Source organism: Podarcis tiliguerta (genome assembly GCF_965153285.1).
Source record: "Podarcis tiliguerta genome assembly, chromosome: Z".
In the NCBI taxonomy this organism is placed as follows: Eukaryota; Metazoa; Chordata; class Lepidosauria; order Squamata; family Lacertidae; genus Podarcis; species Podarcis tiliguerta.
This window is the reverse complement of record NC_139553.1, coordinates 44996950-45020334: the sequence shown is the minus strand read 5'-3', so window position 1 is coordinate 45020334 and position 23385 is coordinate 44996950. Positions and strand designations below refer to the sequence as shown.

The 23385-nt window shown below is 45.9% G+C and overlaps 1 protein-coding gene across 7 annotated transcripts in view; it reads right to left on the bottom strand.

Moving 5' to 3' along the window:
- MCF2 (MCF.2 cell line derived transforming sequence) overlaps positions 1-23385 on the bottom strand; it is a 71733-nt gene that overhangs the window by 47263 nt on the left and 1085 nt on the right. For 4 of the 7 annotated variants that reach the window (XR_014506966.1, XM_083422424.1, XM_083422425.1 and 1 more), the window contains exons 2-4: positions 15075-15143; positions 14116-14230; positions 6558-6648 (exon numbers count right to left, since the gene is read on the bottom strand). Coding sequence is in view for 5 of the 7 variants with exons in the window: in XM_083422424.1 (XP_083278550.1) it covers positions 6558-6648; positions 14116-14230; positions 15075-15143 (275 nt within the window). In the remaining 2 variants the exon portion in view is untranslated. Of the gene's footprint in view, positions 1-1946; positions 2339-6557; positions 6649-14115; positions 14231-15074; positions 15144-23385 lie in introns of those variants that run through there. The other 3 variants (XR_014506967.1, XM_083422427.1, XM_083422426.1) reach the window with 3 other exon arrangements.

Sequence of the window (23385 nt, the reverse complement as noted above, 5' to 3'; positions counted from 1 at the left end):
AACAAATTGTCCCTGTAGCCTATGGCAGACTCTGATTTTCCTTCCTAAAAAGCAGTAGGAGTCAGCCAATCCCACTGTGAGATTGACCAGAAGCACAACCTGCAAACTCTTCCAGGTGGCTAGCTTTTCTTGGAGCAAAACCAAACAAGACCCTTCTGGCTCCTTAAAAGACTTAACAGAATTAATTGTGGTGTAAGCTTTCGTGGGGTCAAGCCCACTTCGTCAGTTGCATCTTCACCCATCTGGAAAAGTCTGCTTGGACTCCACGAAAGCGCATGCCTTAATAAATCCTGTGAAGTCTTTTATGGTGCCACACTGAAAAGCTGAAGCAGTTTTAAGTGGAAATTGATTGATGACTCAAGAAGTTGTGGCTTGTCCCCCCTTTGGACAGGGCCGAGGAAAGGGTGACTCTCCAGACATTGCTGGGATTCTAGCTCCCAGTCATCCCTGACCATTGACTGCACTAGGGCAAAGCTGACGGGAGTTGGAGTCTAACAACATATGGGAGGCCACAGGCTTCGCAGCCATGGCTCAAAGTCCTGGCCATTGCAGAAGTTAACTTTTCCACGTGTGCAAAAACCAGAGTCTAACAGAGCTAAAGAAATCAAGGTGTCAAGGCTATCCCTCAACATTCTAGAAGGCTAGGTACAGTTATGCAGCAAGGACATCTTCAAATCCTCCAAAATTTCAAAGGTCAAGATGGGAGTGGGGGCTTGCAAAACCTCTATTCTCATCCCAAGTATTCCCCCATGCCACTTGGCGCACTACACATCACCAAAGCTCCCCCTATGCTTGCTGAATGTTGATTTAGTCTGCAAGGGTCAGTAGCAGACCCTTCAAATGTCAGCGGCGTCCTGTGCAATGGCAAAATTTGGCGCCTCCCTCCTACTTCTCGCCTTCCATTCTACATCAAAGTTGTGGCACCTTCTGCAGTGCCCCCAAGACTCTTCACCCAGTTTGACTGAACTGGTTGCACTCCCCTAAATCCACCTCTGCAAAAGTCTTGTCTGGCACTGGCTAATCTAAAGCAGTGACATGTCAATAAACTGACCATCATAGTTCTCTCTCTTTCTTTAAAGTACAAACAAGCCCCAAAACACATTGTAGAAGTTTTTCACTTATATGATGGAATTGACTGAATTTGCAGAATAGCTGAGCAACATTTGCCCTACAGATAGGCAGTATTGTTTCATTTTTGGAGGTGGGGGGGGGATGAAAGAGTACACTATGCTAGCACTTTGCATCCATGCACAAACACATTTCATGCATGTGTGGTAGAACTGGCCAGCATAAGTTTTAGAGAGCCAGAAGAACATGCATCTGTACTGGCTAACAGAAGAGTTCAAAGGAGTGTCCCCCTCCCTCTTCAAAAATGCTAAAAAACTAGAAACAATGGTTTTATTAAGTGCAGGTAAAAGATCAGGGCTGTCCCTGACAGAAGGGAAAGTGTTCAAGGCTGGCATTCTAGGAGTAGCTAATTTCAAAAAGCATGGCCTATTTCTTTACAGGCCCTACAGGAGGCTCCACAAAGAATGAAATATTTCTTCCTGATTTCCTCTTTCTGCCTTCAAACACCGAGGAATATACATATGCATGATGCATATGTATGATGCAATAAAGGGATTCTGAAATCCCCCACATCTCTCAGACAGAGACACCCAGACTTAGGAGCTCTGTTTAAAACTGGTGCCAACCTTGCTTCGTCAGTGTGGACAGGTGTTTTGGACAATTACGGAAAACGCAGTAAATACTGCCCAAACATCATCCTTTCCCTTGCCCCCCCCCCTTCATTTTCCAAGCGCTGTGTTCAGCAGTTTGTCCTAGAATGCTGCACTGCTAGCTAGGCTGGATGCTAGTGCTGCATCAAGGCTGCATTTGAACTTAGAAATCTGCTTTGCAAAAAAAAAAAAAAAAGGAGAAAGACTGCAGGCAGGCAGAGTCCTTACCGCATTCCTTCTTCCCCTCATCTTGCCTCCTGGGGGATTCGCCTCGGCCATCTCCCTTGCAAGACAGGAACTGGCTACCTTGCCCAAATGTCAATGCGGCATCAGTGAAATAAGACCCGTGGATCTCGTGAGGTGTTTAAAAATCGCCGGGGGTAGCCGGCCGCCTGCACTGCTGCTTCTCTTCGTGCCAAGGCATCGCTGCACAGAACACACAGGGCAGCCTCCTCACTCATGTCAGTTGCACGGGTGGCGATGATACATGTTCCCATAATCTATTCATTCCCAAACGCAAAACTGACTGGCAGATGACCTGGTCCTCTCCTCTGGCTAAAGCAGAGCAGGCAAGGGTGCCAAAACTATGAATGGCTGTTGGCTGTGCTAGCCGGCAAGAAAGGTGGGGGGGGGGAGTGCGAGGAGAGACTCAGTGGCCAAGAACAGCTATAGATTTTTAAGGTGGAATGCAGGAGTTTGAAGACGTATATATTGCCATTTATAGCTCACAGCAGCAACAAACTCCAGTGTTAAGACTCTAACGAGCATCCTTTCTGGTGCTTTCCCCCCTCTCTCAAAGATTTCTCGCAGATGAGAAACAAATAATGCTTTGATGGCTGATAGCTGCTGGACAACTAATACAGAGACAGAGAGGGAAAGGAATAGGGATAGAGGGACCATTTGGTAACTTTGATATGGTCTCCATTTTTGCTGCTGGCTGCCACGGATGTGCCCTGGTGAAGAGAGCAGATCACATGCCCCCGAGGTGTTTTAGGCTAGTAGCCAGGATGGCTATGCTATCCCTCTACTGCCAGATGTGCCGTGCCTCTGGATCCCAGGTTCTGGGAATTACAAGTAGGGGAGGAGCGCTGGTGTGCTCAGATTCTGCTTGCAGGCTTCCTATAAGGATTATCCACGTGGCCACTGTGAGAACAGGATGCTAGACAAGATTCTTCTTTGGCTTGATGCAGCAGAACTCTTTAAAAGTTCTGTCAATAACCTCAACTTATGTTCTATCAAGGGGAAGCGGGTGGTGCTGTGGGTTAAACCACAGAGCCTAGGCCTTGCCGATCGGAAGGTCGGCGGTTCGAATCCACATGACGGGCTGAGCTCCCGTTTCTCGGTCCCTCCTCCTGCCAACATAGCAGTTCAAAAGCACGTCAAAGTGCAAATAGATAAATAGGTACCCCTCTGGCGGGAAAGTAAACGGCGTTTCCGTGTGCTGTTCTGGTTCGCCGGAAGCGGCTTATTCATGCTGGCCACATGACCCGGAAACTGTACGCCGGCTCCCTTGGCCAGTAAAGCAAGATGAGCGCCACAACCCCAGAGTCGGTCACGACTGGACCTAATGGTCAGGGGCCCCTTTACCTTTACCTATGTTCTATCAATAGCTATAGTGCATTAGTTTAAACTATGGAACTTGCTGCCACAAGATGCAGAGAAGGGCAGCAACTTAGACACCTTTAAAGGGGGGGGGCAGTCAAAATAATGGAGAAAAAGGCTATCAATGGCCACAATGGCTATGTTATACAATCCATTGTCAGATGCTGCTGTTGCTGCCATCCATCCGTCTTGAGATGGTTGTGGCCGCAGAGATGGGTGACCTCTCCAGGGCACTAGACTGGACAGTGCGTATGGAGGTCCTGGGCTGCCCGGACAACAAGACTCCCCTCTCAGCCTTGCTGATGTGGTCCAAAGGAAAGCAGAGCAATACATTTGGCACCAGCTTGGCTGCAGGAGTTGCTGGAAGGAGGCGTATAAGATGCCATCCAACCACCTTAGGGACTCCACTATGGATTTGCATAGGGTTTACTCCTGAACCTTTTCTTCTCCCAAAGATATCCTGCAAGGCAGCGTCATGGACTGGCTGGATGCAGAGGGGTAATGGGAGGCACCAGCTGGGGAACCCCTAAGGGAAGAAGGCTCAGAGGGATTGGCGGTGGGATGGTGATGCGTAGTCAGAAGGAAAAGAAGGAGCAGATTGTGAAGAGGTGTCACAAGCTGAAGAGATAACAGGGTTTAGTGAGCAGGAAGAGTCTGTGGCAGACAGCAGTCCATAATCAGAGAAGCAGAGGCAAGGGCCCAGTGGCAGAGATGAGGCAGGCTGGTGAGGAAGCCTGGGAGTCTCCCCATCCTGCGGTGACCAACTCCTCTCTCTTCTGGTCTTCCAGAATCCAAAGAGGTGTGAAGAGGGCGGATCAAAGAAAGATAAGACGAAGGAGTCTCAGATTGCTTGGGAAGGAAACAGGGGAGGAGACTTAGAGAACTGTGGGAAAGCAGGGACCTTCAGTCCTTGCAACTGCCTCATTGAGGTAAGAACTACCGGGATGAGTTGCTTTGCTCACTAGGTCTGGCCTCCTGGGCTCTTTTGCTTATTTTCATTTCACTTTTAGTTTGTAATACCGCCTTTCTATATTACTATGCACGGGGCGGTTTACAAGCTGAAGAAACAACAAAATAGACCGCAAAGATCACATTCCAATAAAAGAAAGCCACAATAACTTTAAAATAAACAACTTATATCAAATAAAGCTATTTTCAATAATCCATTAGAATATAATAATAAACAATAAAATTAAATATCCACAAATAATAACACTTATCAGTTACAATAAAGAATTACTAGACGATAACAAATAAAAACCACAGCAAATCACAATGCAGAAAATACTACAAAACATGCAAAAGCACGTAAAAGAATCAAACTGAGAAACAAGCTCATACAACTTATAAATTGCTGGTGTTATTTTTAATTTCCCCGAACTTCTCTTATTTAAATAAAGAGTTAACTTCACTCGCTACTGTGTGAGTTATTGCTGACTTACTCGTGACACCCGCCCTGACAGGCAGTGGGTATGGAATTTTCCTTGAGGTTTACTTCCAAAGCCTTTCTAAAAAGGTGAGTCTTGTCATCTGGGCAGCCCAGGACCCCCCAAACACACCGCCCAGTTCTCATTTCCCAGAAATGGTCCAGGAGGATACCATGGCCAATGGTATCAAGTGCTGAAGAGAGATCAAGGTCACACTCCCCCTGCCCTTTTTTCTGCAAAGGTCATATTGGCAAAACCTATTGGTGTTTCGCAATTTTCTGACTAGTTGCAGGACCTTAGCCAGACCTAGCAGAGTATACGCAGAATCCACGGAAGAAATTGGCAACTTGACTGCAGACAGGATGGACGAAGCAGGAACCAGGAACTTGTAGTTAGATGTTTATTATATACAGTGGACTATTTACAGGACCAGAACACGGATCTTTAGCTAGCTCTCTCATACAAGACTCACAACTCCTACTCTGACACACTGAACTCTGAACTAACACATTCCAGTTAGTAGGCCATTAATTATCACTCCATTGAGAGAGCTTGACCAGTCATGGAGCTGTCTCCATGCCTTCTGTATCACCAGGCAGACTTACTCCTTCAGATGATCTTTTGGCTGTCTGCCAAACCTTAATTGAGTAGCTGCACGTACAGTTTCCCAACAGGTCACCCAGCAGGACAACCAAGGGAGACACAGTTTCATGGCCAAGCCTGAACCTAGAATAGATCTATATAAATCGTGTCCTCCAAGAATTCCTGCAGCTGCCCCACCATGGCCCTTTCCACCACCTTCCCCCAAAAGGGGTATTGGCAACTAGCTGTTCAAATACAAAGGGTTGAGAGCTGGTTTCTTAAGGAACAGTCACATCACGGCCTCTTTCAGTGCAGCAAAGACCACCCCTTCATGCAGCAAAGCATTAACCACACTCTGGGCCCAAATGGTCAACCACCTTCTGCTAAATCTGGTAAGGCAGGAAGAGAAGGGGTTGAGGGGCATCCCCAATTCTCTGGCCCAGCCTCAAGTGCTGACCTTCTAATCCCATCCCAAGGTCAAGAACCTCCCCGGTTAAGGAAATCATTTCTGTATGGGCAACAACCAACCCCCTTGCCTTGACTCCCTCGTCTAGATTGCTGCAGCACTGAAAATCCAGGTGGACAGAACTGGGTAAGGGCAGGCCCACCCAGCTCACTCACCCAAGCCAGATCAGCCCACTCAAATGATGAATGAGCATGGTTTTATTATGGATCTGGCATTCAGCACTAGCACCACCAGACCAAAGAACTCAGCGGATATGTCACCTTCTGGTAGAGCTCACTAGGGCTAGAACAAGACCAAACACCTAGGCCTTCTCCCCCAATGGTGGTCAGCCCCCCCAACCCCCCTTCCCCTGCCCAACACCTCTGGAATTGGGGAAACCAGTCCTCAGAACTGTCCCCAGGTCATACCCTCTTTAGAATCATCCTCCAATGATTTTGCCTGGCTGGAATGTGCAATAGAAATGTGGTAACGCTACATCTTTACCTGAACGGAGGGTGTCTTGGGAAGTGTGTGTGAGAGAGAGACACAGCATGTGTGTTTGTGTGTGCAGAAACCTGTGGCTTCTGCCTGGCCGAAATGCAGCCTGCTCTCCTGGTAAGAGTCACAGCCATTGCTCCACCCAATTCTGCCTCTAGCCCTGCCCATTTCTGGCTCCTCCCACCACTGGCATTTGTCCCCTGGAAGGTTACCCACAAAGGAATTATGGCCCTTGGGCAGATAATGACACTCCCCTTGTGCCCAGCCCACCACAGAAGAACTTACAGCTATTCTTTGCAGAGTCATTTTGACCGACGTCCATGTATCCAACCTTCTGTCCAGGATTAGGATAAATTTGGTGTCCAATTCACGTTGGCTGGAACATAAGAAAATTAAATAAAGAAGAAGCAGGGAACAGAGCTGTGCCATTCACATCCACACCAAAACTTCACAACTGGACTTCCTGGATCTAAATCCAGGACCTTTCTACACTCTTTTTTTTAAAAAATAGCTTTCAATACACAAACATCCATTCCTATTGTGGGTTAAAAGCTCACCCTTGAAAAGTCACACTGGCAGGGCATGTCAGCTGAAGGTTTCTACAGTCACACACCACCCAGGTCCACCAGGAATATGGATGGGCAAATATGACAAACCAAGTGTCTCATTTTTCCAGTTCTTAAATTCAGTTCTCCACATATCCAATTCAGGTTGCAAATGTTGTTTTTAAAATCCTCATAAAAAGTCACTGGCATTGCAGTTTGAACCTCCCGTAATATACCCATTTTTGTATGCAGCTTTGCACCCGAAACACATATTTTTGCAAATCAGAAACTCCCCATAATATATGCGTTTTATGTACATGTTACTTGACTGGAAGCCAGGTACTGTACCTAAAGCAGCACCTTCCCCATTTCCAACTATCCTGGGCCCTACAATTGGCTAGGGAGGCCTTTTTGCAGTGCTGCCACTGAGGGCTGCCCCACTGGTGCAGAACCGTGACACAGCCTTTACAGGAGTGGCTCCCTGGTTGTGGAATGCCTTCACTAGTGAAGTGCACCTGTCACCATCATGATTAACTTTCAGTGGCTGAAGAATCCTGTCCCTTGCAACCCAAACATCACTGGATGGAACAGTGTTTTTAACTGCTAATATGGTTTAAAATGAAACAGCTTTTAGATGCTTTTAACTGTAATTGTTCTTAGATTGCTTTAATTACATTATAATGCTTTTGTTTCTACATCTGTCTGCTGCCCAAGGCTCTTTTGACAGAAAGGGCAGGATATAAGTTTAGTAAAAAAAATAATTCAACAAATAATTACAAAATTCAGCACATTTTGATTTTATTTTAAAAGGGGGGGTGGCTGTGCCTTGGTTCACATACTGTTTCAGAAAGTGCAAATTAGGCACATTTGCCTTTAAATACAAACTGAACTGAATTTCTTCCCCACCCCTAAGCCCAAGAGAGGGACTGGCATGAGCCTCAGTGTGGTGTAATGGTTAGAGTGCTGGATTATGACCTGGGAGACCCGGGTTCAAATCCTCTCTCGGCCATGAGGCTCACTGGGTGACCTTGGGCCCGTCACCATCACTTAGCCTAACCTACCTCACAGGGTCGTTGTGGGGATGAAAGTAGAAGGAGAACCATGTATTGAGCTCCTTGTGGGGGGGGGGAGGTGGCATATAAATGCAAGAAAAATATTGCAGCTGACAATATTTAAAGAAGCAGCAAAAGAAAAGAAGGGGGAGAAACTAAGGACACAAGGGATAAACTGGTTTACAGGGACAGGGACCAGAGAACTGAAACTGATTGTAGATGGGATACTTGGAGCACGTGCTATTTATCTGGAATAAGGTGGATTCCTCTTTCTCTGTTGCACAAGTCTTTGTTCTCCCAGCAAAACCACAGAACCGCATGCAAAAACCTAATTGCACGTGCCCTAACCTTGCCTGACTCAATTACTAATTCATGCTCTTCAAGACTATAATTTAGGGGAACCCGCTCTGAATCTACTCATCACACTGATAATGAGAGGTTTGCATGGCAGAATACACTTGGCAAATAACATTGCCTGGAGATCAGGCTGCAAACTCCAAGGCACGTTGCAAGATTTTGGTCAATTCATTCCATAATTATTTTGTTTTCTAGGATCAAAGCAGCTGAAAGAGTAGGGTGGGGCAGGGCAGGGGGGGGAAAGGGCAGAGAAACAAAGGATGGCACACACCCTAGTAATGGCTTACCAGAATCTGATGCTGCAAGACTTGCAGCAAGGTGAGATTCAGTACAGTTTGCATTTTAAAGAGAACCTACCAAATTCATACTAAACCTGTACTGAGTTGAAACACATGCTTCTCTAAACAACAACAACACACAAAAATAATGTGGACAAGAATGCAAATATTAGAACAATGCGTGCATAAATGGAAAAAGAAACCACATACAAAAATGTTATTAAGAGGGAGAGGAAAGTTGGATATTGAGGATAAGCTTAAGAGTAAATCCCTTCCTTTCCAGTGGTATATAAATTTTATGAAACAGTAGATAAAACAGTAGATTTTGTGCACACTTTGGGGCATCTCAGATACACTGCCAAATCCGGAAAAGGGTGCAATCCAAGTGGGAGTTGCATTCCGATCAGCTAGCGAGTCTGGGAATGTCAGAGCAGGTTGGTCCATTGCGCAAAACAAGTCAAAGGAATTCTTTCCCCATCCCTAGTCTCTATAGATTATTCCTGTATCAATCAGCACCCAGCCAGCTGAAAGGAAGTAAAAACACACACACCCAGAGAAACAGGCCACTGTGATCCTGGTTAGGCAAATTTCTGCTCTCACTGGTTGCTCCCATGGATTTCATGGTGCTGCCACCCTTGCTGCCTAGGGTGTGGTGGGTGGTGGACTGCTATCTGCTAGGGCGTTCCCTCTCTAAGCAATACTGGGAACACCCCTAAAGTGCCTTAATAAGGTGGAGCAACTCTGCAATGACTTGTTCGCCAGTACAAGAAGCTGGGTTGCACTTTCATCTTTGGAAACGGCAACCTTCAGTTCACACACGAGATTGGTGGCAACACACCTCTGGATGAAACTCCCCCCAAAAAACCCTCATGGTTTTTGGACAGGTGGGAATAGACTGCAATTTTTGTATCTTGCAGGAATTCCAGGAAGTGGCTGGGCTCAGTGGGTGGGAAGAATTATATATCTGAAGCTGCAGGAAAAGAGACGAAGTGGGCACAGAGTTCAAATCGAGCTCAGCTGTTCCACTGGCAGTTCAACCACTGTAACCAACAGTATGCTCTGCTCAACTTCCCTTCTGAAAATGGCCAGGATGTGCTGCATTAACATTATTACTTTGTATTTTTAGGTGGTGCTTCCCTTTGCGCTTGACCTGGAAGCTGCAGCTAGCGCAGAATTCTGAGGAAATGATTGCTGGCAGGAATGAGACCCTGCCAGCATGTGGCACCTCTGCTGTGCAGCACCTTAACTATTGCCTGTGTGCTCCCAGGCCAACCTCACTGTGGTGCATCACTTAGAGCATGGGTAGGCAACCTAAGGCCCGGGGACCGGATCCGGCCCAATCGACTTCTAAATCCGGCCCACGGACGGTCTAGGAATCAGCGTGTTTTTACATGAATAGAATGTGTCCTTTTATTTAAAATGCATCTCTGGGTTATTTGTGGGGCATAGGAATTCATTCATTCCCCCCCAAAAAAATATAGTCCGGCCCCCCACAAGGTCTGAGGGACAGTGGACCGGCCCCCTGCTGAAAAAGTTTGCTGACCCCTGGCTTAGAGTGTCATACTAGCACCTGCCAGAACAGGGTTCAAATCCCTGCTCAGCCATGAAGCTCACTGGGTGACCTTGGGCCAGTCACTGCTTCTCAGCTAAATCTACCTCACAGGGTTGTTGTGAGGATTAAATGAGGAGGGGGGAGAACCATGCATGCCTCCTTCAGCTCCTTGAAGGAAAAGTGGACTATAAATGCAATAACTAAATACCTAAATAACAAAAACAAGATTAGTATATAAAGCCCTTAACAGCTTAGGGCTAGTTTATTTGCAAGATCACCTTTCCCCCCATACAGTGGTACCTCAGGTTAAGAACTCAGTTTGTTCTGGAGGACAAAAAATGTAAGTTTTACATTTGTACACATTATTATTATTATTATTATTATTATTATCATCATCATCATCATCATCATCATCATTATTACAGTGGTACCTCTGGGTATGTACTTAATTCGTTCCGGAGGTCCGTTCTTAACCTGAAACTGTTCTTAACCTGAAGCACCATTTTAGCTAATGGGGCCTCGCGCTGCCACTGCGCTGCCACCGCGCGATTTCGGTTCTCATCCTGAAGCAGAGTTCTTAACCCAAGGTACTATTTCTGGGTTAGCGGAGTCTGTAACCTGAAGTGTATGTAACCCGAGGTACGACTGTATATGCCCCTTTGGCTGCTTTGATCTGTGGAACTGGTGCCACATGATACTTGCTCCACCTTCATATGAAATTGATCCTATAGTGTGGAAGTACTCGCTCTTCAGAACTCCCTGCTTAAAGGATAATTTTGCTAGCCAAGGGTGGGGGCAGGCAGAGATGCTGCTTAGCAACTGGGCAGAGTGGCATGATGTTTGCTAAGATGCCACATGCTCTGATTGGCTGTGCAGTTCTGAGAGTCTTCCTCGCTTCCCCACACCAGCTAATTTTGCTGAATGTCTCCCTGCTATATACAAGGCCTTGAAGTAAAATAGATAAAAACCTCTCTTCAAATTATGCACATTTTTCTCATTTATTTATCCTCAAATTGCACACTGTTTTGCTCATTTTCCTTGGTAAAGGGTTACAAGGATATCTTCTGTCTCCACCTGCGTTATTTACATGACTTTGCTAACACTGTTTTGCTTCTCAAAAACGGATGTTTGTCTCATTAAAGCAAGATCCCTTCCCCTGTTTGTTGCTCCCAGTGCACAATACTTGGGGGTGCAGTGCTTCTGAACATAAGGTCCATTTAACTACTGTGGCAACCATGATTTTGTCTAATATCCTTTTTTCGGCGCATCTAGGCATAGTTACCATCACCGTCGACTTGTGGGAGTCCTTTTTGACTGCCATTTTACTAAATTCCACACCAGTTTACCAAAATGTATAGTGATTGGGTTAATAAATGGCACATCTAGACCAGGAGTTGCCAGCTTTTTCAAGTCAAGGGGTACATTAAGATTTTTTAACAGTGGGCACCAGCCCCTTGCCCTGGATCAGCCTACCCTCTGAGAAACTGAAAGAGAGAAGGGTTGGGCACATGCACACAGAGACTTCAATTTCTCAAGGGACCTAGATTCAGGTCCAAAAGAATTCATCTGAGCCTTGAAAAGCACCAAGAGTTGAAAGAGGAAGTGGCAAAGAGTGCCACTCTTCCCCACTTCCTCCTTCAACTCTATGACCCTTTAAAGGGAGAGTAGGGGGAAGTTAACCACCCTTGCCACCTCATGACCACAGGAGCAATGAGCGGAGGGGCATTCAGAGACTTAGCAGGTGCCATGGGGTTCTTGAATCAATGGGTGCCATGCATGTTCTTGATCCGTTGGCCAAGGCCCAATATTCATTCTCTGACTTCAGCAATGAACCTGCAGATACCATCAAACTCAGAGCAGTTAATGCTGGATTCATTTACTGACCACATAGAGGCAAATGGCACTTAAACTCTCCAACAAAGAGTGGTGCCATCAAGTTAGGATTTTTTTGGGCAAACATCCAGGGCACCACTGAGCAGGAGGATCCCCAAGTGTGGTAAAATGCCAGACTGACCGCAAGTATTACTGTTTATTAATTTATATACCACTTAATGCCGCAATAAGCTTCTAAGCAGCTTACGGGGATAAATTACCAATTACACAAACATTCACATATAAACGTCAACCACTAAGATACAAAAGGGGTGGGTGGGGGAATCCCATTAATTAAAAAAAAAAGAAATAGAAAACATCTGCAATTAAAATATGTGCTAAAACAATCCCATTGAAACAGGAGACTCAGGTCAAGTAAGGGAAGAAATACACATTGCCCTCTAGAGAGACATAAAGCCATTAAGTCCAAAAGTGAGCCTCCTGCCCGTAAAACAAAGTTCTGAGCACCTCACTACTGCACTGAATATACAACCCAACCTGCTGGGCAGGTATCAATGTAGACTGATTTATTTTATTAGTAACTTGATCACAGTTAACGTTTTTTCTTTTCCTTTCCCCAGTTCTCCTTACTTCCTGGCAGCACAGTGTTGAAGGTTGACACAGGTGAATTAAACCAACAAGTGTTTAATTATTAGGTTCCAGAACAAACATTTGCAAATGAAACTAGTGAACATGATATATATGCTGTTATTTGGACCTCCAGGATTGTGCATATGCATTGCTGTTTTTAAATCTAGCACACATTTAAGGGAAGGATGCACAGAATCTCTGTTTCATTTTTAAACAGCCGCCTGCCCTTTGCCAAGTTTCTAAACCTCAGGGAACATAGCTCAGTTATTACTTTCCACCAGATTTTTTTTTCCAACTGGAGATGCTGGGAATTGTATTTGTAAAACATGCTCCTAATACATAGCTATGCCGTGCCCCCCCCCCCCAGAAAAAATGCTGCAAGTTTTCTATCTTGATTATTGATGCAGCAACACTGCTGTTTATGATTCTGGTGCTGACATAGTTTGTCAAAGTAAGCAACAGGCAACTATCTGCTTTTTTATTATGCTGATTCTCCAGTGCGCCACAGTAGTCTGCATGCCCCCTCAATGAATATATACCTTTCATCCTTGCAACAACCTTGTGAGGTAGGCTAAGCCAGCCTCTGTCTCTCAGCCTAAGGAAGACATGGTGGAGAAATGCCATGGCTTTAAGAAATATGGTTTGTTTATTCACCTATTTACACCTTCAGTCTGCATGGAGGGAGTCCAGATCTTACAGCCTGGCCCTTTCAAGAGTGGTTGGTACCCCCACAGCAGTGCAGGCAACCTTCAGGCAACCTGCCCAGGATTGACCGCAGCTCCCCTTCCTCCTCCTTGCTCCCAGAACAGTCACCCTGGCAACCTTCCAAATCCCCAGTCTCTGTTCACACCTCAGGGCAAGGGGGAAGGCCCTCTCTTGTATTGTTAAAAGGTAAAGGGACCCCTGACAGTTAAGTCCAGTCGCAAACAACTCTGGGGTTGTGGCGCTCATCTTGCTTTACTGACCGAGGGAGCAGACGTTTGTCCACTCCGCAGACAGTTTTTCCGGGTCATGTGGCCAGCATGACTAAGCCGCTTCTGGCGTAACAGAACAGCGACACCAGAGCAGCACATGAAAATGCCGTTTACCTATTAATCTACTTGCACTTTTTGGCATGCTTTCGAACTGCTAGGTTGGCAGGAGCTGGGACCGAGCAACAGGAGCTCACCCCGTCATGGGGATTCGAACCGCCGACCTTCTGATCAGCAAGCCCAAGGGTCAGTGGTTTAGACCACAGTGCCACCCGGGTCCCATTGTTAATGTCCCTCAATTGATCTCTATTGTTCCTTGAGGAACATAGCTCAGCCGCAGGAATTCTTCTGCAGCTTGCATTCTCACTTCATGTCCCAAATAATCAAAATACTTGTTGTTGTTTAGTCGTTCAGTCGTGTCCGACTCTTCGTGACCCCATGGACCAGAGCACGCCAGGCACTCCTGTCTTCCACTGCCTCCCGCAGTTTGGTCAGATTCATGTTTGAATCAAAATACTAGCATTTGGTAATTTATAGGGTTTAGGGGAGTCCCCCCACCCTTAAATCTAAAACAATATCAAGCTGATGCAACAGCGCAGCACCCACTAGAGTGAAATATGGGTACCTTGGAATCCGAGTTAAGTAGCTCAAAACTTTTGTCACAACCTCTTCAGGCATTTGGTTGAAATTGGAATTTTCAGGAAATGTTATGATCCAGCCGTTGTCTTTCCCTCTTCCACCTAGTTTGGAAGAGAGGGGTGGGTGGGAATAAGCAGACATCCTAAACCAGCTGCTAAACCATTCAACACATGTGCCTGCTGGGGGAGGCAGGGTCACAGTCAAAGAACCATTACAATTTCTGCAGCAGGTTCACTGTCTCCAGCAACTTAAAGCTGCCCAATCAGCATGCAAGAAGACCTTTTCACCACAAAGAAGGAGTCTTCTCACCCTGGGTGCTACTTGGAGCTCATCTGGAATGAAAGAGATGGGTCAGCCCCTGAGAACTGTCTCCAAGAGCCATTCTGGAGAAAGAACATGGGGAGAACGACCAGGAGGAGTTGTTCTGCATGCTCCAAAGCTAAGTGTTTAGGAACACTGAGAATGCAAGGGGCTTATGTGCAATGGGACTTCAAGGAAAACAGAACTCAAGTCACTCTGAAATAAGACACTGGAGCACTCCTAATCATTTGCCCGTGAACGTGCATAGTTCTAGCTGAAGGGCAACAAATGCAGATCCGCACTGGTTGTTGAATTGCATCTCTAATTATTATTACCATATATTGATAAGATTATTGAATACTTTTTGAAGGGGGCATGGCTGTGACTATCATGAAGGGGTCCAACTACACTACTATGTGACCATGAAACTAACCTAAATGGAGCCCTTATTTATTATGCTAACTGCTATGGACTTGCATTTCACTTCCGTCTCAAACTGCACTGTCCAGCCCTGGTCCCAGCAGAGCCCTTGTTCAGTCTCAAACTGGTCCCAGCAATGTGGGGTGGGGTTTACTTTAATTTTGTCTATTTATATCACACTTTTAAAAAATGTTTGGGACACAAAGAAGAGTTTGCCATACTCACCGGAAAGAAATGCAAATTCTTTCTTCAAGTCCTCAGCAATGTCCTTTGCACGTGTTGGAAGAGATGACTCTGGCGAAAAAAGGAACATGAAATGCATGGCTTAATCATTGCGTAGCTTGAACCTGTCACATCTATATCCCACTTTCTCCAGGCTTCTCCTTCCTGCATCTCCATCACCCATCGACTCGAATGCCTGCTCTTCCCTTTCTATATCCTCCGTGTGGGAGAGTCATAGCTCATTGGCAGAGTACCTGCTTTGGATGCAGCCGGTCCAAGGCTCAAACACTAGCATCTCCTGATAGAAAAGGACTCCTGATTGAAAAGGATATCATCCTCTCTGTGATATCTCCCCCATTCCAGCTGGCCATTCCAAGAACTCTGTAATTAAGGAAGCGTGTCTGAGTTTGCATTTCTCCCTCCCAATCCATTTTCCTTTTGTGTTGTGTATTGTTTTGGATTGTCAGCCTGAAGAAAGGAATTGTCTCATCGCTGACATCTGTAAGTCACTCCGGAGTAGGTCCATCTACACAACCTCGAGTTCATTCAACCTGTGAACAGAGCTGGGGCAACTCTGCACCATCAACAACCCTGCATTTTGCAGGATCCCAGATCGTTCACATAACTTATGTACTGTACACATCTAGATGTGTTCACAGCTTGAAAAATATCTAGATGAGTCAAGGCAGGGCCAGGAGGTACGATTTTTGCCCTCCTTCCTTTCGGACCGTCAGTGTTCTGCAAACAGCTACCTGCAGGCAGGCAGGCAGCCCACAACAAATCCTTTCAGAGGGCTAAAACTTTGAGCCTGGGTTTTATGAACAACAAGACCGGGGAAAGAACAGGGTCAGCAAAAGGTTACAGAGTAGGTGATGTTCTTGAGTCACAGATACAGCATGTGCAGTAATTAATGCCCTTTTAAGGAGGGCTGGTTCAGTGAGGCCTGTTATTTATCTTCCCTGCCCCTCACCAGAACTGCCCACACCATTTGCAAACAGCAGGTATACTACACACCTGTCTAGCCGCCTAAAAAACTCATTACTCTTCTCGATACCAATCAACTGCTCTTTGTGGAACACAATCCCAATTGTGATTTATAAAAAAGGAACAGGCGAGGGCATTGTCAAAGGGCCAGAGCGCTACCAAGGAAACCCAGAAATGGGAGAAAGAGCTGGTTTGCAGATTCTTTCGGGTGCCCAGGAAAGTATGTTTCCACCCATGTTAACAAGAAAGGAGCTTGGGACTGCTGTCTGCAGTGGCTTCATTTCCACATGGCCCTTGCGAATGTTTTGTGAACACAGCCCAATGACTAGAAATTTGAGCTTAGACCCAGGCAGCCCAAATCCCTAGAAATCTCACTGGATAACCTCAGATCAGTTGCCTCTGGCCAACGTACCTTTCAAGGTTCTTGTGAAGATTTACCGTGCGTGGGAAGGAAACTGAGCATGCCGTACTTTAACGTCTTCCCCAGGCTTCACTGCCAGGGCCAGCGGAAGGCAAGATGGTTTTTCCCCAGCCACACCCCAAATATATGTATGGAAGTCGACTACACTGGCATCTGAATCTTTTTCTGCAATTCTCAGCATACCCAACTACTGAGCATGCTGGTTGGGGCTGTTCTTTTGTGAACCTTTTCCAGCTCTGCAACATCTTTTTTGAGAGGTATTGGGGGGCTGCCACCAGTGAGTGATAGAGCAAGATGGGCAGTATCACAGCTTCCTGCTCCTATTTTAGGGGAAAGCCTGCAGACCAGAGCAAATGCCTTTCAAGCAGAAGTTCCCAGGTTCAATCTCCAACATCTCCAGGTTGCCCTACAACTGTCCCTGCTCTGAAGCCCTGGCGAGCTGCTGCCGGTCTGTAAGGACAATACTGAGATAGGTGGGCCAATGGTCCAACTCTGTATATGTTGCAACAGACCAGAATCTTTATGTGCATTAACACATTTTCTGTTTTAAAATAGCACGGCCAATCCGAAAACAGTTGGGTGTTTCTACCACTAAAGCTCCCTTGCAGTAGTGGCTTTGGGCTGCAAAATAAGATCTGTAATTATATGTCCCAAATTTCCTCTAATCCTCTAATGGCTTTCCAGCCTGAAGGAGGAAGGCTCTTAATTAAAGCAAGTCAAACTGGATTTCCATTATTGGCCGAGATTAGCTACCTCTTTGGTTGGAAAGAATAAAATTGATGCCACTTGTGGAATGGGAGGAAAGAAGCCATGGAAGAACTGGGGGGGTTACAAGACATCCCTATGTGGCAGGGATGGGGAGAGGCTCCACAAAGCCAGGGAATTGGAAGATGAAGCTGATGCCTCAACAGAGGTACCCTGTTGATCATTAAATGCATTGTGCAATGTCACAAATCATGTTTTCTCACAACCAGGGATATGAGAAATTCGATTCAGTTCTCATTTAAAGGCAAAGCCCCCATGATTCCCCACGAAAACAACAGGAAAGTATTGTATGCCAGTATGCCACCCCAAATTTGTCACTTTACATGGAAATGATCACTAAACATGCACTATGTTCCAATAGTTTTCTGTCTTCTACATCATGTGAAAGCTCAAACATAATGCAGAAGTTAACAATCAGGGAAATGTCAGGGAAATTGAATAAACTGCTTTGTGAATGCAGCCTAAATTACAGTGGATCAGAAGCAGCACTTCACTGTTAAGGGGGAAATCCATCTCACTCCCTTTTTTGCACATCTGGATAGTCATGGTGCCGTTAACACAGAGTAGTCATCCCTTATCTTATCTACCTTTCCAATGGGTTCTCTCCTCTGTTCATGGGGATGTTTCCATTTCGTCATGCCAAGGCACGGTAAATATGAAGCAGAAATGTGAGCACACTCCTAACAATGCAGCATCCCCAATGGAAAAAGCAGAAGCACAAAAAGATGGAAAGGATAAGAGCCAGGAGTAAAGTGACACCAAGACTCAGCTGAGGGCAGCTGAGCCACATCCAGGCACAAGCAGAGGAATCCTGGCAAGAGAGCCCTGAAGTGACGAATCATAAAACTGTGGAGTTGGAAGAGACCCTGAGGATCATTTCGTCCAACCCTCTGCAATGGAGGGAGCAAAAGGCCATCTAAGATGATATCTCAGCTGCTCAGAGCCTCTTAATTATAAAAGTTGTGGGTTCAAGTCCCGGGTTGGGGAAAAGATTGCTGCATTGCAGGGGGTTGGCCTAGATGACCCTCGTGGCCCTTTCTAACTCCACAATTCTATGATTCTAAGATGGTCATTTTCTCCTTTGCAAGATGGTGATGATTGTGGCTGGCTGTTGCAAAGCAATCCCTGGACATTCATGCAAGATTTGATCACAGACCAAACGTTCTTTGGAGGAAGAGGATCTCATTTTGGGGTGAAGGTACACAACGTCCCAGAAGGGATTTCTGCAACACAAAGGGTGTGTGTCTGTGTAAAAGTGGCACTAAATTCCCCAGTGCATGAAAATAATAACATTGGGACAAAGGCACAGTAGGTTCCTACAAGCACAAAAAAGAATCTTGGAAAAGCTTCCAACCTTTGGTGCTTAAATAGCCATTTTGTGAAAGGGTGTGGAATTTCTGCCAAAGTAGAATCTCATAATTTAACAGCAGAGCCCAGCCCTACGGAGCGTTCCACCAGGCCTTTGGTTGGGGTTCAGTCTGACTCCCTCTCCCCTTTCATAAGAACTTGCATGAAAGTGGCCTTCCAATTTTTCTCACAGGCTAATAGAAGTTCAGCACAAACAGTTGGGCCTGGTGAGCATTTAAGGTCCCTAACCCTAATCTGCAGGTTGCCATCTGACTGGATTTTATTCTGATCCTGATCTGATTTTAGGATGCATTTTAATTGATTGCCTGATTTTATGTTGATGTGTTATACGTTTGATGTTAGCTGCTCTGAGCCCGGTTTTGGCCAGGGAGGGCAGGGTATAAATAAAAATTATTATTATTATTATTAGTCCTGTTTCCTTTTGTGCCTTTTGGGCTGTTAAGGGTGACAGTGGGGACTCTTCAGAGAACCATAAAATCCTATTCCTGGAAGCCAAAGGATCCAAACATTTGAAATGAAGAAATGATCCTAAAACACACTAGCAATAAAAGCAGATATACAGGGACCATGGAATTAAATGGCATTCCCTACTTCCCCATTTACAATCCAAAACAAATCTTTCTACCCAACACACACCTTATTACAGTAAACAATTAGGATGCTGGGACCCACCACACCAGTTAATGCTGGTGTGACATGTGTAGGGTTTTAAACGTCCTGTATTGCTCTTTCAATCTGCATCTCTCTCCTTGAGATACTCTCTTCAGTTTACGAAAGCATCCAAAGCCTTTTGGGACGTTGTTGCCCTATATTCTGAAAGCTCTGTAACGGCATTTGAAGCATCTATTTTTAATAGGATGCACAGCTATGAGCTTTGGATAAAGAATTTTTTTTTTTTTTTTGCAGTGGGGCAGGGTGTGTGGAGAGACAAATAATCTAGAAGGGCAATCTGGAAGATGGGGGGGATTTAAAAAGGTAGGTCTACAAGAAATCACATCATATTTCCATATGGAGCAGTCTAAATCTGGACAGAGTGTATGCATACTAGGGTATTAAATCAAATGTGTTTACAATTATTTTTAAAAACACTTTTTAGGATAGAGACTGGCTTCCAAAGCAGCAAAGTGTAATTTGAACACAAAAACAAACAAACGAAAAGCAAAACTTTGCCTTGTTTATTGGGTGGAATACAGGTGTAGTGATAAATATAACTAAATAAAATATTCAAGAAGCAGCATTTTAAAAGACCAATCATGCAGTCCTCCGCAGCTATAAAAACACAATTGGCAGTAATAAAAGAAGAAGAGGAGTTTGGATTTGATATCCCACCTTATCACTACCCAAAGGAGTCTCAAAGCGGCTAACATTCTCCTTTCCCTTCCTCCCCCACAACAAACACTCTGTGAGATGAGTGGGGCTGAGAGAATTCAGAGAAGTGAGACCAGCCCAAGGTCACCCAGCAGCTGCAGGTGGAGGAGCGGAGACGCGAACCCGGTTCCCAGATTATGAGTCTACCGCTCTTAACCACTACACCACACTGGCTCTCAAAGACAGCATTAGTCATTGAAACGCCCAGAAAAGCAAAATTGGTTTCAGCAGACACCTAAAAGGTAGCAATGGTGGTGCCAGGCAGAGGAGAGGACTTAGGCAGCTGGGGGGGGGGGAGATTTCAGTCTCAGCAACTGATACATGGGACAAAACCTACCAGGGTTGAGCTGCTGTGCTCATTAGGCCTGGCACTCTGATAAATCTGTGAAGATTATGTTTTTGCTAATGAAGAGTTAATTCCAACTTGCACAGTGTGATTTACTGCCCACTTGGCTCCTGACAACACTCAGCACACCTATTTCTGTATTTTTCTTAAAGGCAAGCAAGAAGCCTTATCATTTTGAGAGTTCAAAGACACATTCCACCCAGGCAAAAACACTCAGGGAGGGTTTGAAGCAAGAAGGATGAGGGGTGTGGCCCCAGGAGGCTTCTAAGGGCCAGAGAGTGAGACTCGGAGGACTGTACTTGTCCTCTAGATCTAAGGTTCCCCATTCCTGATAGTGCAAAAAACACAATAAGAAAAATTGTTATTATTACTATGTCTACATCTAAAATTAGGTCAGTTTTACCATAAACAGAATAATATTTATACAATAGTTCAGAATGTTCAAAACACACACAGAGATAACATCATTTCTCGACTTTCATGGTTAGGAAACCCCAACTAAATTTGTTCCTGAATAGCACAGTGAGCCAGGTCAAGCCCTCATGCCTGCCACCAGCTGAGGAGGAATAGGGTCACGGTGGGAATCCTCCCAGGGCCAGAGGAGTGGCGATTCCCCCTCCCTGCGCGAAAGCCTCCTTCTTACAAACAGCAGCTGAAGTGGCAGACCTGTGTCTGGCAGACAGCATCACACCAGACTCGAGAGCTCATACAATTGCATGATAGAAAGCAAGGAAGCCTGTGGTGAACTGTTGTTGCTTTTCTCCTCCATGCAGGAAAACGCTGTGTGGCGGATGAGCATTTCACGATGCAAGCCAGCACCTGCAGCAGAACAGTACAGCCTCTGGACAAACCTCACTCAGCTGCTGTTTGCTAGAGTAAAAACTCAGTTCTTGTCGATAGCTGCTTGCATTACATCCTTTCGCAATTGCCCAAGTTCCGGCACAGCATCCTTTCTCCCACCGAGAAGGATGCAGCCTGACAAGTCACCTGCTCTAGCAGTTTACATGTCTCACTGCCACACCTGCTCCAGGACAAGCCCCAGCATTTCCAACAGCTTGATTCACCTGCTTTTAAGGTCAATGTTGCTGCTTCAGGTTAATTGCTACAGACTCCCAGGGAGATTCCCCAAAGCCACCCATGATCAGAGTACTGTTTCGATGGCTGCAAGCAGATCTCTCTTTAGAGGACGGGTGGGGAGCCTGTGACCCTCAAGATGTTAGGGGACCCCAACTCCCAGTAACCAACACGAGTCTGTTCACACATTCACATGACGCACTCACATGCGTGTATGAATCAGTTCACAGCCGTGGACTGCGGAGGGAGTTAGCAGCTCAGTCAACAGTGACTGGCAGAGAGTTTCAGGAAGGGGATATGTACCAGCCCTACTTGGAGATGTTGAGAATTGAACCTGGGCCCTCTAAACCACCTAGCTGCAGCTCCAGTACAGTACACAGGTACTGTAGCTGCTTCATTCAATCCAACTCAGAGCATTAGTACACCAAACAACTACACCAGGGATGAGGAGCCTTTCTGGCCCAGCGGATCAGTGGGTCCACTTTGGCAGCTGGGTGGGACCAGCCACCTGAGATCGTGGTGACACCATAAGCGAATGGTCCCTCCTACCTGTCAGAGTTAACTCATGGGGTGGGTGGTCTGCTTCCCCAGTGTGCTCAATGCAGGTAATACTGTACACTGGAGAAGATGCACCAAGCTGCATTAAACCCCTGCCTCCCATCCATCAACTGATGTGACCCAATGATGTCAGCTGATTGACAAATGGGTGGGTGGGAGGTTAATGGCCTCATGGGCCAAACAGGACCCCAGGCAGGTCAAGAGTGACCTATGGACCAGCAGCCCACCCCAGATCTACACTGTCAGTGGCTCTCTAGGGTTTCAGGTGGCGGGGGGGGGGGTCATTCCCAACTGAACATGTAGATGGCATTGAAAACTGAATCACCAGCAAGGTTGCACACCAATGGTTGCACACATAGTCAAGGCCCAGGGTCCCCCAAACTTCTCACTTGCACAGGGACACACACATCCTTATTTCCCAAAGTCAGTGATGACTGCTGGAGATTTTGCAAGCCGCCCCCCCCCCAGAGCAAATGTTGGAATGACAAGGGAGTTGGGAACTATCAGCTTCTGGGCCAAATCCATTCATCTGCTGGTAGTGAAAGAGGGCTACTGAAGGAGTTGGGGGCTGTGGGCCACTTTGGATGCAAGGCGTCCCTAGACCACCCATCTCTACCCATTTCCCAGAATGATCTATCAGCAAAGGTAGTCACTGAATGAGTAGGATACACTACTTGCTTCAGGACTTTCAAATTCCTAAAATGCTAAGATGTCATGGTGGGAGAAGAACATTAACAATCACATTCCCTTTTTGGCAACTTTCAAAGGGCCACTTGCCAGCGCTGGGTGGAACCAGAAAAAAAGTGGGAAGGACAAAAAATGTAAGTTTTACATTTGTACACCTTATTATTATTATTATTATTATTATTATTATTATTATTATTACAGTGGTACCTCTGGTTATGTACTTAATTCGTTCCAGAGGTCCGTTCTTAACTTGAAACTGTTCTTAACCTGAAGCACCACTTTAGCTAATGGGGCCTCCTGCTGCTGCTGCGCTGCCGGAGCCCGATTTCTGTTCTCATCCTGAAGCAAAGTTCTTAACCCGAGGTACTATTTCTGGGTTAGTGGAGTCTGTAACCTGAAGCGTCTGTAACCTGAAGTGTATGTAACTTGAGGTACCACTGTATTACTACTACTACTATTATCTTTAGTAGAGTAGGCTAGTTTACACACCCACCCACCCACCACCAGCAGCAGCAGCAGCAGCATCTTCCCAGCATGTCCAGTTAGAGCTGGGAGAAAAACCTGTCTGAAATCCTGCTGCCAGTCAGTGTAGGCAATACTGAGCTAGATGGCCCAATGCTTCTGACTCAGTATGAGGAGTTTGTGTTCCTAGGTTCCAGTTCAAGGTCACATTCTAGCTAGAGAAAACTCAAAGAAGGTGCACAGAGCATGGCTATTAAAAAGGGTGGTCCAGGGCCAGTCTG